This window comes from Synchiropus splendidus, chromosome 7, assembly GCF_027744825.2.
Source record: "Synchiropus splendidus isolate RoL2022-P1 chromosome 7, RoL_Sspl_1.0, whole genome shotgun sequence".
Classification (NCBI taxonomy): Eukaryota; Metazoa; Chordata; class Actinopteri; order Syngnathiformes; family Callionymidae; genus Synchiropus; species Synchiropus splendidus.
In genome coordinates this window covers 22,858,078-22,876,957 of record NC_071340.1, presented here as the reverse complement: position 1 = coordinate 22,876,957, position 18,880 = coordinate 22,858,078, and the positions used below count along the sequence as shown (strand labels likewise).

The 18,880-nt window shown below is 42.8% G+C and overlaps 1 protein-coding gene across 10 annotated transcripts in view; it reads right to left on the bottom strand.

The window, feature by feature from the left end:
* The window catches only part of fbrsl1 (fibrosin-like 1), a 326,042-nt gene extending 308,369 nt beyond the window's left edge, over nucleotides 1–17,673 (bottom strand). For 7 of the 10 annotated variants that reach the window (XM_053871994.1, XM_053871995.1, XM_053872000.1 and 4 more), the window contains exon 1: nucleotides 16,575–17,673. In XM_053871994.1, coding sequence (XP_053727969.1) covers nucleotides 16,575–16,850 — 276 coding nt within the window. In that variant the 5' untranslated portion in view covers nucleotides 16,851–17,673. The remainder of the gene's footprint in view (nucleotides 1–16,574) is intronic. The other 3 variants (XM_053871999.1, XM_053872003.1, XM_053871998.1) reach the window with 2 other exon arrangements.
* Nucleotides 17,674–18,880: the final 1,207 nt, after the last annotated feature.

Below are 18,880 nucleotides of genomic sequence, written 5' to 3'. Positions count from 1 at the left end.
ATTTAATCTTAAACACACAGACCGAGTCAGGGCTTGGCTGCCAGCTCTGAGGCGCAGCAGTGTTTTAGTTTACTTAAGAATTGTAATGATATTTGAAATGCTGCTGTGTTTATGGCCATTTTCTATTTTTGACAGATTACTATTCAGTATGCAAGTAGTAAAAATACAGCATTTGTACTGCACAAAAATAAATGCAGCCCTAAACTGGCTCGTAGTTTGAAATGTATCATGTCACCGTTGCTGCCTTTTTCACCCGTTTAACTTGTAGCCAACGTAGGAATCTTTAGAAGTTGGCCTTGGTTCTGAATCTTCCAGGCGACTTTCCAATTGCCAGGACATGCTGCTGAGTGGTAACCGCGCCCACCGGGCTCATAGCGCTTCAGGAGAATCTGACAGACTTTGGTTTCAATGTCATATAAGATGTCGGCAGTTGCAGCACCGTGCCAACAGCGAGCGAGTAGAAACTGGCTGAGTTGGCTGTTCAATTTGGTGCATCGCAGATGGCAAATGATGAACTGCGGCGCTCAGGAGCCATGATTTAACACCTTCACCACCCTCCAGTGGACAAACTCACTTTATTGTTTTGCTCATTCAGGGAAGGAGTCACCCTCGCTTCTTCTGCTTTCTTCACTACTCTCGATAAATATAGTTACAATTTTTGGCCGCCTCAGCGTGAACAATACTTGATGCCAAATACGATATGAAAAAAATCTGAATCAAACTTTTAATGTTAAATCTGGAAACAAAATGTCTGTTGGTGCACAGGGATTTGGGCCTCCCCACTCACATTAGAAAATGTTGGTCAGCCAGCGGCGGATTTAAAGTTAGCGGACATGATGGAGACAGAAATGTTGTTAGACTTTGGAAGTCTATCAAAAGCAATCAATAATGTGGACGATGCCAACTCCAGGTTCATCAGATCCATCAGCTGTGTGTTGTAAATTGCTGTTACAATCAGCTTTTCTTTCTTTATACACTACCATAAAAGGTGGGCTCAGACTGGCTTGTCTCTGGAGTTCAGATTATTCCAGTTCAGAGTTTGATTCCATATTCTGTAATTTCCTGACGATAACTGCTACTTTTTTTCTAGCGGTCTGAGCCCTGCGGCTTATACAACAGCACGGCTAATATATGGATTTTTACAGGCTGAAATCAGATTACATCAGAGGCAATGAAATCCATGAAATCAGAGGCTTTTTATTTAGCTTTGAAACCCTCAAAAGGCGCTGTTTTCACCCGCGTGTCAGCTCCTGGAGGTCTGGAATCAAGAAGCAGCCGCTGAGACCGACAGCGGAGTCAGAACTTTGTGTCGTTTGGAAATTGTAATTTCTCATCCATCGCAGAATTGGTAACGAATAAAGAATAAGAATAAAGAATAAGGTAATATGTCGGCTTTCTGAGCTGCCAAGTAAACATGGCCAATGCTGTATCTTCATTTCTAAGGAAAAAAAAGGTCTTGATTTTAATCAGATATGAATACACAACAGAACTTGAAAGGTTTTGCTTTAATTTTGTAGCCAAACTGCGTTCCAGACTCTTTCAGTCTTTTGAACATTGCTTGTAAAGAAATGGCTACTCAAATAACCTCAGAAGGTCCCACTCAGTGCAAGCAGCCAAAAATACTATTTTCTTTTATTAAAAAAAAAAAATAATTCTACTGTGCATCACTGGGGGTTAATATAGCCAAACATAAGTTAGAGTCCCTGAGTGAGGACGTTGATTTTTAATCTCATGATTACCACTTTATCTGATTGTAGGAAGCTAAATTTACTAAACTGTGCAGCTTCTTGCACAGTCACACGTTGACTGTCCAGAAAAGTCACAGGCTACGCACATTCAGCTGTGATAAATCCATCAAGACACAATCTGTTTGGCTCAGGTGAAACCCTTCCTGTGAATTATTAATCCACCTCAGAGTCAGACAAACACAATCTCATCCATCATATAACAGAGCGCAACCACCAGCCAAGAGATAGCAGTGATTAAACACATGACAGCCTCGCGCAGTGGAAACTTCCAGCTCAGATCGGCCAGGCAACACTTTGCTACAACAATCACACAGAGAGTGGCAGCTCATCTGAGGTGTCCAGCAAATGTCAGGGCGAATAGTAGCGTCGGAGGAAAGAGAAGACATTTTAAATTGCATAACCAACCTCTTAAAGTTATATTATCTTGGCCATGGCCTGTGATATATCTGCCACAGCTATTACCCGAAACGCTGAAGCGACACTCCTTCTTTGGCAGCCACATATGAACAGTGATAGAAAAGGCATGACAATGTGGACACAGGCCAAACACCAACAGATTGTCATAAATTCCAGACAGACACCTCATAATATCTTATTTTGGTTTAAGTGCTAAACAATAATTGTCATCCCCACTCGGCTTCTGAACATCCCCCCCCCTCAGTGTGCTAGTCAAGTACACAATGCTGATTGCTTTTGTAAGATAAGTAATCTGTTGAGTGGAAAAAAATAGAGCTGCAAGACTTCATTCCTGTGGCGCTCGACCTTGGATCACAGCTCAAGTGTGGTTTACAGAGAGCAGCAAAACGTGAATTTATGAGCTGTTAACAGCTTATCTACGGTAATTGTAAATATAATAACGGTTCATTTGCTAACATGATTTATGTACATATGAAATGTCCGTGTGGACCGTGTAAACTAAACAATATAAAAAAGGAATTTATCTCACTACAGAGCGCTGCCCTTTATACAAATGCAGAGACATGAAGATTGTAGAAAGCAGCAGCGAATATTGCCTTGCGAACTGAAAAACCTGAGAAATTGGATGCCCCAAATTTCCAATTAGTGCCTGTATAGTGCCCTAATCGTAGACCCATCATGCTGGCTTCCATGCAAGGAGTGTCTCGCTCTGGTAACTTCACTAAAATAGATCAAACTTCACTGATAGTCCACGAAGGCATGGACTTGCGGCTTTGTTATGGCGGGTGCCACATTTGTTTATGGGCAAAATATTGTGGTTATCCACATCTGGTGAGTGCAGACACTCGCGTTCTATTGGTCAAGAGGCATGGGAGAGGGGTGTTATTGATGGGATGTCTGGCGCTGTTGACAGGACGAAATCTTGAAACAATTGTTTCACACATTGGCGGATATTGGAATGCCACGTCTCAAAATCCTAACTGAAAGTCCAACATATACTCAAATGTGAATCAGCCATGTTCATCCACTTCAAGGTAATTTTAAAAACCCTACACAACACCTTACCGTCTACCGGATGCCTTCAGTTCATGTCAGGACTCCTTTAAAGATTTGTTCTACAACCGAACACCTATCGTCCGATTTTGTGATTGTGTGAAGTCACAGGAGCATTTTGAGTGAGGAAGCCATTTAACAAACTCGACATAACTTTGAAAAGCCAACCATTTTCAAAATTCCATGTTGATGCAAAGTGCCTCCAACTCTATTGAATGCGCTTTGTGGTGCTACTGCCACCTACTTTGCCAGGCCTATCGCCCATTGTATGTTTAATAAACGTTGCGACCCCAAAACAAGCAGTTCAAAATGCAAGTCTTTGCATATATATAACTGTGCTTATTATATCAACGGTCTGGAAATATTTCAACAGCGGATGTGCCAGTGTTGCTCATTCAGCCAAGTGGCGATGAGTGGGAAACAGCATGTTATAGAGTTAATAATACTTTGCTTAAAGCTTGTGATTCAGAAGATGCCGTGTCATAGATCTTCTCTCTGAGTGCCTGAAGAGAACTCACCTCATCTCTTAGCAAAACGGAATTGAATTCCTGCTAAGTGAAAGATGAAGCGAGCCAGTCCTTCAGAGTTCTCGTGTGCAGTGTCAGCAAAGGCCGCGGCTGAAAGCGAAAACAGCTCTCACTTAATGAGCCACTTAAAGAGCGCCCTGTCTATTTAAGCCTACAGCACTCATCTGCCGCTGGTTTCTTTAGAGGTTCTCCGCGATTGACACATCAGCCGGAACCGACCGACTGGCGCGAACAGCCGCAGAAGGATAAACATGTTCTTACACTTGAAACTCAATAAATATAACAGAAATATCATCCCCTCTTTGTGCGGTGGACTGCGAGGTTTATGTGAAGCAGGAATACTAAAAAGCTACTACAGCATCGACCCGGCTAAATCTATTGAAATCTTATTAACAGGATTCGTCTGGCCTGAAACTATTTGCAGTTACACACTGGAGTAGTTTGTCTTTGTCCTTTCCAAACACTGTAAGAAATTGAGGCGAGGCAGAAGGCTTTTCCATGAATCAATTTTTATGTCTCCCCTTAATTATAATGATGAAAAATTCATGACGCCATTCATTCATTTTCTGATGCTTTTTCCTCAATGGGTTTACAGATCACGAGTTCAGTTCACTTTTCCGCCAGCTAGACCCACTTTGTTTTCTCTGCTTATTAATCTGTCATTCTGACATTGACCGTGTTCTTTTTCTTAGATAGCATCACTTAATCATGACCACTAGAGTCCTAACATGTTACTTCTGCCTGGTCGTGACTGCTAACCAGGTGTTGTTGACATTAGTCTGCAACCCATCCACCAATTTCAGACGTTTCTTTCCCCTTACGTGTCTCTCTAGTCTCTTTTATTAGGATTGGGAGACACATATTCAGTCAGTTTCACACACCTGAGGGCACGCTACAGTAAATAACTAGTGACTATGGGAGGAAAATGGAGTGACCCGAGCACAGGGAGAACACAGGAAGTGCGCACACTCACTTCAAACCGAAAGTGGCCTCGAGATAGATTTGAACAAATGTGATTGAGAGGAAAAAAAACTACCATCATTTAAAAACCATGAGCCACGTGGTATAAATGAAAGACTGTTTTTCTAATTACTGCATTGTGAAAAATAAACCGTGTAACTTGAAAGGAATTTGGCAAACAAATGTATGAACATTGGTAATGATATCAAAAATTTCTGTTTTTTCCAAGTGTAAATCTCACTGCAGCCTCATGATTAAAGCTAGCACTTGACAAGCACTGAGAGGATCAAGGAGGAAATATTGGAGGAAAGCAAAGGGCGGTTTAAGATGAATAAATGATAAAACTGGAACTACTGAAGTGCTTCAGTAACACGTCATGGAAGGCATAAATGTTATATGACAAGTACAAGTACGGGTCAGCCCTTCAGCCAGAGAAATGCGGATCCGTGACTCAGGATCTTGATCACAACATAATAACCTATAATCCACTGCAATAAAAGCAGGGAGACAGGGACAGGGAGGACAAGCAGGGGAGATGTAGCAGTATGACGCCAACCGGCCCAAGGGTCGCTTAATGTGTAACTGACTAGGAGCAAAACTGTTCCATCGGCAGTGAAACCGTCAAGACTTCTGTCCAGACTGATGTTACACCACAAAATAAACAGTGTTTTGGTGAGTGCTTCTTGTTAAAATCACCAAAAACAGCTAAAGGAAATGACCTTGACTGAAAAATGAAAAAATAATGTATGGTGAATATCTCATAGTAAGCAGGGCAATTCATTATATGAGATATGGAGTTAATAAATCAGTTTCACAGTCAACTAAGGTGATTCGATCTTGGATGAATTAAATGAGCTAATCGTCAAATGACTTTGGCGACAATAAGCATTGGTATTGTTCTGCATTTTTATAGGGTTGCAAGAAAAGATAGCCGTATCTTGGAGATTTGGCGAATATAGCTGAGCTCAGGTCACAGGTGGCGCTTTCCCACTGGATCTGGGATAGGTGCCGATCTTTTTGCTGTCAGTCAACACATTTTTTTGAATCATGAAAGTTGTTTGATTGACTCGATTGTCATGTGAAACGAGCTGCTTGCCGGAGGTATGCACTGTTTCAGTGTTTTTCTAGGTGTTCCATTAAAGGTAAAAACATGACTAAACATACATGAACATTGTGAATAGTTCCTCCACAGAATTTATTTAACCCACTGAGGCAGAGAGCTTGTGAAAGTGACCGAGCATCCTCAGCTTGTGTCTTAGACAAAGAGATTCTGGCCGGGAGCACGTCCCACTAGGATTCGGAGCGGCTCCCTCCTCGGGACACAACAGCCCATACGAGACAAGCCCTCCAGGGGCCGGCCTTTTAATTAAAGAAGCGCTTGTTTGTCAGCCATATGATGCATAAGGTTATCACAGTAGGGAAAAGGAAAACATCACTTAAGCTGCAACCACAGCAACAAATGTGCTGCCTCACCATCGCAGCAGCTCGTCCGACAACTGCAGCAGCTTCAGGTGTCAGAACCAATCTGTGTTACTCCAGTGTGTTTCACACAGAGCTTGTGACCATGAAGAAGAGTGGACTTTAATAAGTGATATTCTACTGCCGGAATCCCTGCGGTAAAATAGCTCACATAGTTTCCATGTGTCTGCATTCATTTTTCACCCCATCTTGAATGTTCCCAAATTAAGTGTCATCACTATACATTAACTTAGGATTCACTTCAGTGTAAGACTATTCAGAACTCCAGATGCTAAGGCTGCACCCATTTAACAAAGGAGGTGGGTCAAAATAAGATAAATTAATCCAAGGGCAAAGTTGTGGTTGATTTATGAGGGAGTGATCTTCCACCGCAAGGGAACCAGGTTGTTTTGGAGTTTATTTTACTATATCAATGAAGAAACATTTTGTCTTGTGGGTGAATTATTTACAGAACGACCTTGCATACTTCATTTTTTGAGTAGCTAAACCGAAATTCATCTTAATATTTACTGTTGCACATAAATGAATGCAACCAAGTTGCTCCACAGGAAAACTTCATTCTGGGAGTGAAGCAGATTTACAAAGTTAGTAATAAGCCTTCTTTCTGTCCTATTGCCTGCAAATGGTTACAGTTAGAAACTCATTGTAAATATCCAGAGGTCTCTAAACCACACCCCCTTACTGCACAGGCTTTGTGATTGATTGAAAATGTCTAGACCAAGGGAAGACTTTCAAGCTTGATAACGGAAACATGCAGAGGAGTGGTCCATTTTTATTGACAGATCACTTAAAGTACTTAATAATTCACTACAACTAGGCGATTATTTGATCTCAAGAAATAATAATGGAATGCAGATTTCTGGACAATCTCTATTATCAGGTGTTGCACTGTTTCTCGAAGGAACACAGACTTGTAGGATGCTATTATACACCTCTCCTCCCACCAGAGGTGGTTTTCTGAATTGGTCTAATGACAGCGAAGACGGGCCGGTCCAAAACATGTCTGCGTTCTTTTGTTGCCAGAGAGACCTCGCGAAATGATACTAAACCTGAATACATTTAGTTAACCAATCTATTCGACGTTTGTGGGTGTTTTGCTGAGCATGTTTGTAGCAGTAGTCTGTTTGCAGCATTAGGCATCAAGCTAACTTGTTCTGAGGAGTGGACAGTTTTCCACATTTCTTGAGTTTTTGTTTGTCAAACGGTTTAAATAACTGTAGTTTTTGTAGATTCAAGATGCATTTTGAAAACAATCGGGATCCATTCCAATCTGGATTCATTCTTTGTTTTATTGCCCTATTATTTACTACATTCTATATCACTTAATTTACAATTAATACAACTTAATTATTATTCTTTGACTTCAAAACATTGCAACCAAATGAATCTTAAAGTTCAGAGAAGTAATACAGAATTCTGGCAACGTTAGGTTTATAAACGCCTTTACAGTACCATCTACGCATTTTATTTTATTTTGAACTTCATCTGTAACAGAACTGAAATAACAAAAGAGTGAAGGACATGAAAAAGAGAGATGAATAGAAAGCACTACTGACAACAAAGACTGCTTTTCTTCTACATATTTTTTTTTTCATTATGCAAGTGCCACGCTGCAGAATAAAAGCTCAGTCAGAGTAGCTGCACACAAAATAAAACAGCTTCACAAACAACATGAAAAACTTTTTAAAACAGGCTGAATCTAAAACGACGGCCATGTCTGCCTTAATCCCTGCTCTCGACCCTGTTGTACGACTATCACCAAATCAACTAAATCTAAATCCTCATTAGGGTGACTTTAGAAAGTCCTGCTGCAGTAGCAAACCCCCAAACAAATCTGTAAATTCGTGTAAAAGCAGATGAACAGAAGGATTGTGGATTAACGAGCTGGGATTTGCCTCCGCCACGTCACTCACACAGCAAATGGAGCAAATCAAACGTCTTATTAATGCTGTGGCAGATGGATAATTGTGTCATTTTATTATCTGCTCACTTATTCGTTATCCACCGGGAGATCTCGGCAGAGATGAATCCTCGGCGGGGTAATTGTTTTACAATACTGCTGTCAGGTGAAAATCCGGATCTCCGGGATGTGGGTCGCTCCATTTATCACTGTACGCTTCAAAATGACAACAGCGCTGTTCCAATTCAGTACAAGAGGAACATCTTTTTTTTTAAGTTGCAGCTTTGAATAATGGAGGCGAATATTCAGTGACTCCATTATTATGGGAAAATAAGTCGTGATGTCTATGGCAAAGACCATGTGCCAGGATTCAGATACGCGAGGCCACCCGAGAGGTTCTGCACCGGTCGTTGCACGGAAGAATCTTTGCTTCTCTCCTCTTCATCCTCAACACTGCAGTGTGAGTCGTTCACACAGATAAAGCCAAGTATGGAAAATGTGATGCCTCAGTGAGTCAGTTCACAGCACTAGACAGTATTTATGTTGAAAAGTGCATCGGGTGTAACGGCACAGTGATGTGGCATCCTCAACGTTGGGCTTGTTGCACTGTCAGTGTCATCAACAGGCTGCATTTTGGGGTTTTTTGGAACACACTGAAAGAGTGACATGAAGACGAGGCCTGGAGCAGGACGAAAAAAACAGTGCCTGGCATTTACTTTCCTTGGTCGCCCACCATAACAGTGATGTCCCCTATGACAACCACGATGTACTTCAAGGACCTCATGCAGGCTTTTAGCCAAGGGGGCGTCTAGGAGTCCTGGGGATGCTCTGAACGGCAAAACTGTAGTGCCTGTATAATGCGCTACTCGTAGTGTCATCACACTACTTTCCATGACAATCTGTTATGATCGGAATTCGCAGATTCTTGACCCTTTAGCAGCGGTTGCTTGGCCACAGCGGTCGCCATATTTGTTTACCGGCGTAATCTTGTGTGCTTATCCACATCTTGTGAGTTGCCACACTTGCGGCATGGAAGTGCGCTGTGATTGATGGGATGTCTGACGCTGATGACAGGAGGAAACCAACAGGTAAGTTCCACACCTTAAACACAACCAAACACAGTCTGCTGTTCTCCAAACCACAACGCCTGGTCCATTAATTTAAGCAGTGCACTCAAAAACGTTTTGCTGGACCTCAACTCCATTTCTGGACGCCCCATTACAACGCATCTCAAAAAACAATTCTGACCCCAGTAAACCAATAGTGAAGTTTAACAAAAGGCCTGTGTACTCTTCAAATTCTGCAACACGCACAGCAACTCTCCCATACAAGACACCACATGGCCTCAAAACCAGGTGAAGGAACGTTACAGCCCGCTGTTAAAAATGAACCATTGGACTGTGTTTTCTTGTGTTTCCTGAGGCTTCTGTCATGAAAAAGCTAGAGCCAGCTTCCATGCTTCAACAGGGTAAATGTACTGCATTCATTGGGTTGACTGACTCAAATACTGGCACTTTTCACAGTGACCTCGCAAAGGTTCTATTCCGGGTTCATTCCCACTGAATACAAATTCTCCCAGTCGGTCATTTTACAGCAATAATTCACAACAAAACAACGTACCAAGACCTCAGTATCTCCCTTGAAAAATCCGTGCTCACCCCTGGTCACGAAACACGATAGACAACATAATAAAGCAGATTTATCCCTCTTGACTTTTTAAACAGCATGGCTCACAAAGCTTCTCCTCTGAAGCAAGTTTTCTCTTTCAGAACATATTGAAAGCTTTCACACACCATAATTAAATGTCCATCTGTTACAACTTTGCAGCGCCTGAGACTTGCAGTCTCATACTCTAACGTCTCAGTTCTTAACACCATGTAAAACTTCCTGTAAAGCCCACCCGTCGAGTCAGTACTAATGGTGGAAGACTGCAGCTTTAATCATTAAAAAAAACCCTCCCTCTTCTTTAATCTGATATTACCTGTAACAGATTAATTGTTATTCTAATCATATAAAAGGTGCGGTTAACACAAGCGAACACACAGCATAAGCAGCTTTACAGCAGGCCGATTCAAAGCAAATAAACAAGCCATAATCAAATGCAGCCGCTGAGGAAAATTGCTTTCAGCTGTAATGAAACAGGTTACAGGAGCAGGCGGGACCACCATGGAGCCTGAGCCATCATCAGGGGAGCTTGATCATATCAGTTCAGAGCAGAAAATATCAACATCAGCGACCGGCTGAGTATGTTTAGAGTCAAGCTACTCTGGGGAAAAAAAAAAAAAAAAACATAACCTCAGGCTTTTTATGAAAAGGCAGCGAGAGAAACAAGATAGAGACAAAAATAGACACTGACAAACCACACTGATGTTCATCCAAGGATTACTGAACGATGTATGCTCATCTTGAACTAACATTTGCTGGCTTGGATACGGTCATAAGACAGACAGTATCTTTGGTCATGCCAGGATGAAAAGTTCATAAGAGAGGAGACAAACAAGCAAGGACCATCAGACTAGTTTCCAAATAAGCATCGCTATACCTTCCAACGTTGCCTTGGAAAGCTGTTTGACAAACATCTCACAATACTTATGGTGCGCTTTCACAGAATACTACTACACTGCCAACTTTAGCTTCGACTTTCATCCAAACGTGGAAGTGCAATGAAGCAGCATTTCTTAAAAGTATACTCTCTGAAAAAAATAGGATTAGAACATGTGTAAGACTCATAACTTCAAACTGAAATGCCACCAGATGCAATTCTACCAATAGAGAACATGGTCGCAGTGTCAGACAAGGCAATCATGGGATCCTCAAAGCAGCATTTTCTCGCTTTTGTTGCGTCTCTCTTTCACAGCACAACCGCTACTTCAGATGTGAACGAATAATAAAGACAGCAACACAAGAGAGCACATATCAGTTAAGGGTTTAATAGGCATTAGAGTGTTTTGAAGCCTCAGATCTGCACTTGAAGCAGAAGCAAACCTACTTCAGTTGGGTTTTTTTCTGCACTTTTTTCAGTTGCAAAACTGGAACAGACAGCATTGTGGCACTTTAAACAAGGCCATTTTAACAAGGAAAAAAACGACTGAGCAAAAAGGCACAGGAGAAAACATTCCAAGAATTGTAGCTGGCATGGTATGGTCCACGTTTACAGTCCCACCATAAACGACAGTGATGATCCCGAGCCCACATCATTGCTGCTTCTGATATTAGGAAGAGTATCTCCTATGGATCAGATAAACATCTGCAAAAATTATGTTGTAATAATATAGATGAGGGAAGTTACTTCCAACTGAAAGTTCACACCGACGATTGATATATTTTACAGTAGTTTACAGTCTTAGTTTCTACAGTACGCCTTCATCTCTAACCGTTTCAAAACTAGAAGCTTTACAGCTACTAAAGTGGAATATAAAAAAAAAAAATAACTGAATTAAATATGAATCAAATCAAAATATCTTCTGGAAAAGAATGTTAAAAATGGGTTAAAGATAGGTTAAAAACTACTCAGAGTAATCATAAAGATGAACATATTTTGACAGCCTTATATAGCCTTATATATTTCAATAAATACTTTGACGGCAATGCGCTAAGATGGATTAACAAAGCAAACCGTAGAAGGAAAGAGTGCAAAATATTAATTTTTTATGCCGACTTTTCCCTGTAACATCTGGCAGAAACGGTCTACAGAGAGAAACATTTGCATTTGACCTAATCTAGCGCGAGGAGGACGGAGGGACACCCTGTAACCACCCATGTACAGTGATCCTGCACAAAGGGAGGGCATCCATACTGTCGGAATGCTAATGTGACAGCGTCCTGACACCGATACAACCTTCCTAGGAATCCGTCACTCGGACAGGGTCAGGGGGACCACACACCCGCTCCACCGCCAGGGTGTCAGCTTATCAAAGGCAACAGGTCAGATCTATTCCCAGCCCAAGGGCTCTCGTGTCCTCCTGCTAATTGATGAGCAATTAGCACAGGTAGCGCAGGTCATGAGCTCCACTCAAGCGTAGCATTGGATAAAAGCACGAGTCACGACCTGTTCATGAGAACACAATTCAGCCCAAATCTGTCCCCAGCGAGGCTTATTATCAACTTAGATCAACGCGGCTCATTCTGAGGAGCATTAAAAGATCATATTATGAAGCCAACACAATTATTAAACGGAGAGAGTCAAAGCTCACACAACGCATGAGCTTCAACTCCTGCTGTAATTGTACCACATGCACCAACATCATTTAATAAGCACAGTCCATTTGCATGCAAATCAGGCCAATTACCAAGAAGTAGCTGGCATGTGAGTATCATCTCACATAGCGCTGCAGTACGCCTCATTTGCTTAGCCTCGGAAACACAAGCCTTCATAGGGGGTGTTTATTTAACGTGGGAAACAAAAATGAGACACGAGCACTCATTTATATCTGAAAAGCGTTTGCGTTTTTGGTCCGTCAAAGTGCAGATACTTTAAAGCAGGATCTGTAGCAGGGTGGGAAAACTTAAGTGAACCGCTTATTATAGCGCAAACCCACAAGCAATGTGTTCAATGTCTTCAGAGGAAATGGCAGGAGATGCCAGGAAAAGGCATTTAGCTGCTCTGACATCTTCGGTCTCTCACTGACAGCAGCAGTCCGGCACACAACAAGCGAAAATAACTACAGAATCACAGCAGGCTGCACTCGTGCACTTCTGTCATATGTGACACATTATCTCGGGGAAACCCAGCCGTAGCATTCGGGGACGGATAAATTGCTCGGCTTTAGTTCACTTAACTTGAGCTATGATGTCTTGGAAGTAATACTTGTCACATATTTGCCAAAATTATTTAATGAATTATTAAATAGCGATCGCTCAGTACTTGGCGGATGATTTATTACCTAGCACGGGAATGGAAGCTGTGTAATACAAAAGAGCATGACAGTTGGGCTCAAGGCAGTCGGAAAATAACGAAACAATTCCGATATGTGGTTCAACTGAGCTTGTTCCTCACTACTTACTCTACCAGTGTTTTCACCTCCTTATATTATACAATCAGAGACACACTGGGTGTTAAATACTTTACTAATCTACTAATTAGAATGCATCTATTTGGTGCTATGTTTAGTTTTAAGCCAACTATTAAACAATGAGTTAAAGCATAATGCCTGATATGGTTTCAAATGATATATAATGTTAGCCGTGGTTGTGTGTTTGAGGTGCAGCAGTTTTGAAATATGAAATCTTTAAGTGAGATTCGGTGCATCAACATTTAGCTGCTTATTTATAGAATGTGGCCCAGACAATCTATGCGATCTCCTCACTTTGGCAGTCTACAATCCTTCACAATCTAATATCATCCTATCGCACCCCTCTACTTCTGGCTTGCAGGTACGGGTTACCGCTACTTGTGAACAATCATGGCGCACCGCCACAGCTTAAATGAGTGCCACCACACTTTCAGAAAAATGGTCGCTTTTTGAAGAGGAAATCTCACGCTTTCAAACGTATTAAAACGGAAAGGAAGCAACGAAACAAACGGATAACACAAAGCACATCATGGAGCTGGACGTGGTTGTGGTGGTTTGCAATGGAAAAATCCAAGAAGAAACTTCAGATTGACTGAAGTACGTTGCTTGTGGAACTCAAGTCGCACATTCCAGTCAGACATATAAAGAGACAAACAACTACTAAATTTGAATGTGATTGACTTGTCATGATTAAAAACTAGCTTTTTTTAATCGTCATACGTAAAAGTCAAATTTTCTCATCTGCTTCTTTGTTTTTCTATCGCTTCTTGAGTGGCCGCGTTCCATACCACGTTTTTTTTTTTTCTCTCTTTTTTTTGCAGAAACCCTGCAGTCTTTAGCATTTGTATTTGAGTTGGAACTACTACTATCAAAATATGACCATGAATATAGCCAAATTAGCTTGTTTTAGTCAAGTTTTCTTAACCTGGCAATGCATAACTAATTCATTCGCCCTTCACCAGCTAAAAAAAAAAAACACTGAATATATTGCTCATCATTGCAACATAGTAAAAAGAACAAATAAATACTCCAAAATAAATAATACAAAATAAATACTTCAACTTACATCAGTCCAATTGGGTTTGAGGTGCAGTAAAAGACATATTGAGACTGAGAAATGAGACGCCTGAAAACCCCAAATGTATTTTAACAAGATCATTACTGGTGACCACGACAGCTTATCCACACAGACAGATGGTCGGTAGAAAACAGCAATCATCTCCAACATGATATCCAACATTGATCCAGGCTTTACATGAAGCCGGCCCACTGTCTTCTACAGAAAATCTGCCTTCAGCTATGACATTACAGTCGCAGCATGTAGGAGGAGGCACTCAATCATGACTGATTAATTCCTTGGCTGAGCCTCATGGGAGGTTGTCATCGTAATGAGGTGGACGGCGATATGATTGTGTGGACTTTCAGAATCAGGCCATCATCTTGAGGACTGCTTTTCTTATGTGTATCTAACTAAACATCCTCGTCCGTCTCGTCAGACTGCCTGCTATTCCTCCCATGAGAGGAGCGCTTTATTTGCCATTTGGAGTGTAATGAGATAAAAGAAATAAGAGGATGTGACAAGAGAAGCTCTTATATTTTTTGAGAGCTCTCCTCTACCAGCTGAAATACCTAGAAGGTAATGACAGTGGCGGTGTTATCAGCAAACAGCGTATCAGCCAGAAACAGAGGACTATAGCAACAGGTAGTTTATTAAAGAGCAAAATGTCAGGAGAGCACTTACAACTCCAGAGTGAATCGGTTTACAAAGCAAAAACAAGTCGGGGTCTTTTTTCATAAGGTGACAACATTTAGAATGGCAGAGGTAAACATCCCACAAAGAGATGTTGAAGGTAGCAGCTGTCAGCAATGCGAGTCGAAGCAGGGATTCATCATGAAACCTGTAACGTGAAGTCAACATCAGCCTGCCAAACACTCCCAGCGCAGTTCTACAACAGCAAATACACCTACACACCCTGAGGACGCCTCTTATGGACAACCCTTGCTGGTAAAGCAGCAATGGACAACCTGTCATTGATGCTCTTCAATCACATGCAGGTCACTTTATTCCACCGACTGTCTGAAATATTCATATTTTTTAAGTTTATTGACATGACTAAGCGCTAGAAAATACCATGCAAGTCGGTCCTCACAAATTGTCGTGGGGACCGACTTGCGTGGTATTTGGGGCAGAAGCTGTACAGTTTGAACAGGCTACTTTCACTTGTGGAGGTGACTCCTAGGTGCTCGTCAAACTCAAGGCCCGGGGGCCAAATGCGGCCAGCAAGGATCACATACTGTAAGCTTTCAAAACGCAGCTTTCAAATGGTCAAAATTAACTTAAATATTCTAAATTTTGTTGTGACCAAGATTATGGTGTTGCCATTCTAGCTCTCTCTTAAAATGCTTTAGCAGCAGAGCGGCACCCTACGTGGGGATTTTATAAAATTAGAAAACCAATTTTTGGGGGGAGATTGATCCTGTATTTATGACACGCAATGTCAGCGCTCCCCCACCCTCAGTGAAGGAAGGACTCCGCCTTTTAAGGCATAACATTAAAGAGTACCATTATGGACGTACATCGTGGGTGAAGCGTTTGTTCCACCCAAACTAGCAGCACCTGGCAATCAACTTATTACAGACACCTGGCTGCTGAAACGGTGCAACTAAAACCTCACGGCTCCTGGCTCCCATTTAAAACAGTGTCATATATAGACTCTTCAATGAATACAAGTTCAGTTCACTCAAACTCTGGCCCCTGATTGAGTTTGACACCCCGACATGCGGCTTAGCTTGTTAAGTCTACAGCAACATTTGTGATAAGTTCTGACTTCTCCTTTCAAATGAGGCCATTAAGTGTTTTACAAGACATTTATTGAGCTGCTTGGCTTCCATGCACTCTAAACTACATCGGAATGACTTTGTATTAAAGTACAGAGTGTTCAGTTGCGCAGCAAAAAGTGTTGTAAATCCAAAACTAAATTCCATCTTGTACTTTCCAGAAGTCTGTGGGTGCTGTAAAAGCTGAGGAACATTTGGCTCTAGAAGTTTGTGAGAAGGTCAAGGTGCTTTACTTGAAATTAAGTGAATGTTGCAGGTGTGTTTAAATACCGACTGTTAAAATCTCTTACAACCTTGAGGGCCTGAATTAGAGGAGTCTACATGTCCAAAATGACCACAATCTCAAGTAGAACGGAGTGAGTGAAGGCTTCAATTGACATTTCCAAACCTCAATAATCTCAATCTACCTGCGGGATCTTGCCCAACTGGGCATCTCTAATCCGGAAACAGAGCAAAAAGGGAGCCCAAGAGTGGCAGAAGAAATGAACAGAACTATTTTAGAAGAGGAAAAGCCACACTCTTCTCAAAAGTCTAAGCATTGTCATCACTGTGGCACACTCGAGTCAATCACAGGCCTCCACTGGCGAGATCTTGACCAAGATTGCAGTCAACTCCAACGCACAGGTGACGTCTCTCTTACCTCCAGACGGTCCAGGCTGGTGAAGCTGGCTATGGAGAATCCATCAATGATGTCCTCCTCCTGCGAGCTGGACTCGCGCCTCTTCCTCCGGGGGCCACGCGGTGCTCTGGCCGCGGCAGCCGGGCGCTGCGCCTTTTTACCGGCGTCCCTCCCCGGACTGTGTCCCTCCCTGTCGGAGCAGGAGGAGTTGGGGTCGGGGCTGCGGACGTCTCGCAACCTCCGCACCCTCTCTCTTTTGGACTTGCATCTCCGACCCGGCTTCAGTTTACCATCCATGTTTGGAGAATATCCAGACAACTCTCTCCGGTTCGTGGCCACCTAAACGGCCGCAGCAGCGAGCGAACGAGCGAGCGATTCAGCCAATAAACCCCGGCGGATCCTGGCTCCGGCTGTGTGCGTGTTTAAAACAAATAGCCCCCCACATATGACCTTGACTGTACACCCACTCAGTAGCCACGGCGATAAGCGAAGCCCCTCGCACGCACCGCGCGCGCGCGCGCTGTTTATTTATTTAATTCCCCGTCACGATAACGTCGACGCGGTTTCCGTCAAAGCAGGTGCAAACGAGCGGAGCAGTTAAAATCCACGCATTACACACTCGCTTTGGAACTTTTCCGTGGCGACGCTTCGCTCGCGACGTGCCGCAAAGGAATCATGTCGCTGGCCGCTGTTGTTTTTTTCCGGCTCCATGATCCGAGCCTGTCAAACACACACACTCTATCCGAGCCGAACCGAACACCGAGCAACTCGAGCCGCCGTGTGGAGTGAATAATCCGAGTTTGGGGACGTATTCCTCCGCGTGCGTCCGTGGAGAAGGAAGTCCTGCTGCTGCTGCTGCTGCCGCTTGTCCGCGATATTTCCCTCAACGATCCGACAGGCATCCAAACTCCAGCCTGGATCCCGACGGTGGCTTCTCCCTCTCTTACATCCACTCCAGCTCAGCGGCTCCCGGTGTTGTCTCCTCGCATAATCGGGCTGTGATAAGTGTCCTTAAAGCGACAGCGATGATGAAAATCTCCCTCCATCTCGATCCCTTGATCCGAAATTAAGAGGCAGACAAGCCTCTGAGAAGCCACGTAACTGACGTATTTCCGCCACCTCTGGCCCCAAATTTACCAAAGGAAGGAAGCTAATGCACAGAAAAATGAGAGAGAAAGGAAAGCATCACTCTTCCTCACACGCTGCGGCGCACTTTCACTCACGTTATGTCACATTAAGTGCTCCTTAGTCACACATTGTTACTGTCAAAGCTGCCATCCAACCTGCGCTCAGGTTCTCCACTGAAGGCACGTGCCAATACTTCTGTCGTGCGCATAGTCTTCATGTAAAACTAGACATTAAACTGCACAAATACAACACTGCAACACATGTCACATTTACCGCACAACCATGTACAGAAATGTATAAGAAAAACATCCACACAGCTGCCCACACAGATACAAAACTAGTACACACCAATAAGCATCGTAATGATAGTTATAGATGCTCGCAATTGTCTTCTGCTTAACAACAAATCACACTCTGTGGAACACACAAAAGCTGCATACATTTATCTAAACAAAACCTACATGAATCACTTATGGTAAATAAGTACACAATAACACAAGCCTATTCCAAAAGCCTTCACCTTCTTCTGCCTCTTATCCGGGGTCGGGTCGCGGAGGCAGCATTTGGAGCAAGGAAGCCCAAACTTCCCGATCCGCACAAACCTCCTCCAGCTCTTCCCGGGGGATCCCGAGGCGTTCCCAGGCCAGACCGGAGACATCATCTCTCCAGCGAGTCCTGGGTCTTCCCCGGGGTCTCCTGCTGGTAGGACATGCCCGGAACACCTCCCCAGGGAGGCGTCCAGGGGGCATCCGGATCAGATGCCCGAGCCACCTCAGCTGGTTCCTCTCGAGCTCCTCCCGGATGACCGAACTCCTCACCCTATCTCTAAGGGTGCGCCCAGCCACCCTGCGGAGGGAACTCATATTCCAAAAGCCATATTACAAAATTTCACTTTAACTGTCACACACATACAGTATAAGTACACAAATGCATATGGAAAAAAGATATAAACACAATCTTCCAGTGTCATTTAGAAAACGACACAAAACTGAAAAAAAAAAAATTTGCAGCTACGACACACATCAAAACACTCCTAAACTAAAGGTCAATGAATAGCAACCAATACTTCCACAAACGCACACTAAACACATATATGTAGGTGATGCTTGTAATTGTCTTCACTTAAACACCAGAACACACACACGCCTAAACAAAGAATTGCACTCATTTATCATCGTAAAACATACAGACAAATGAGT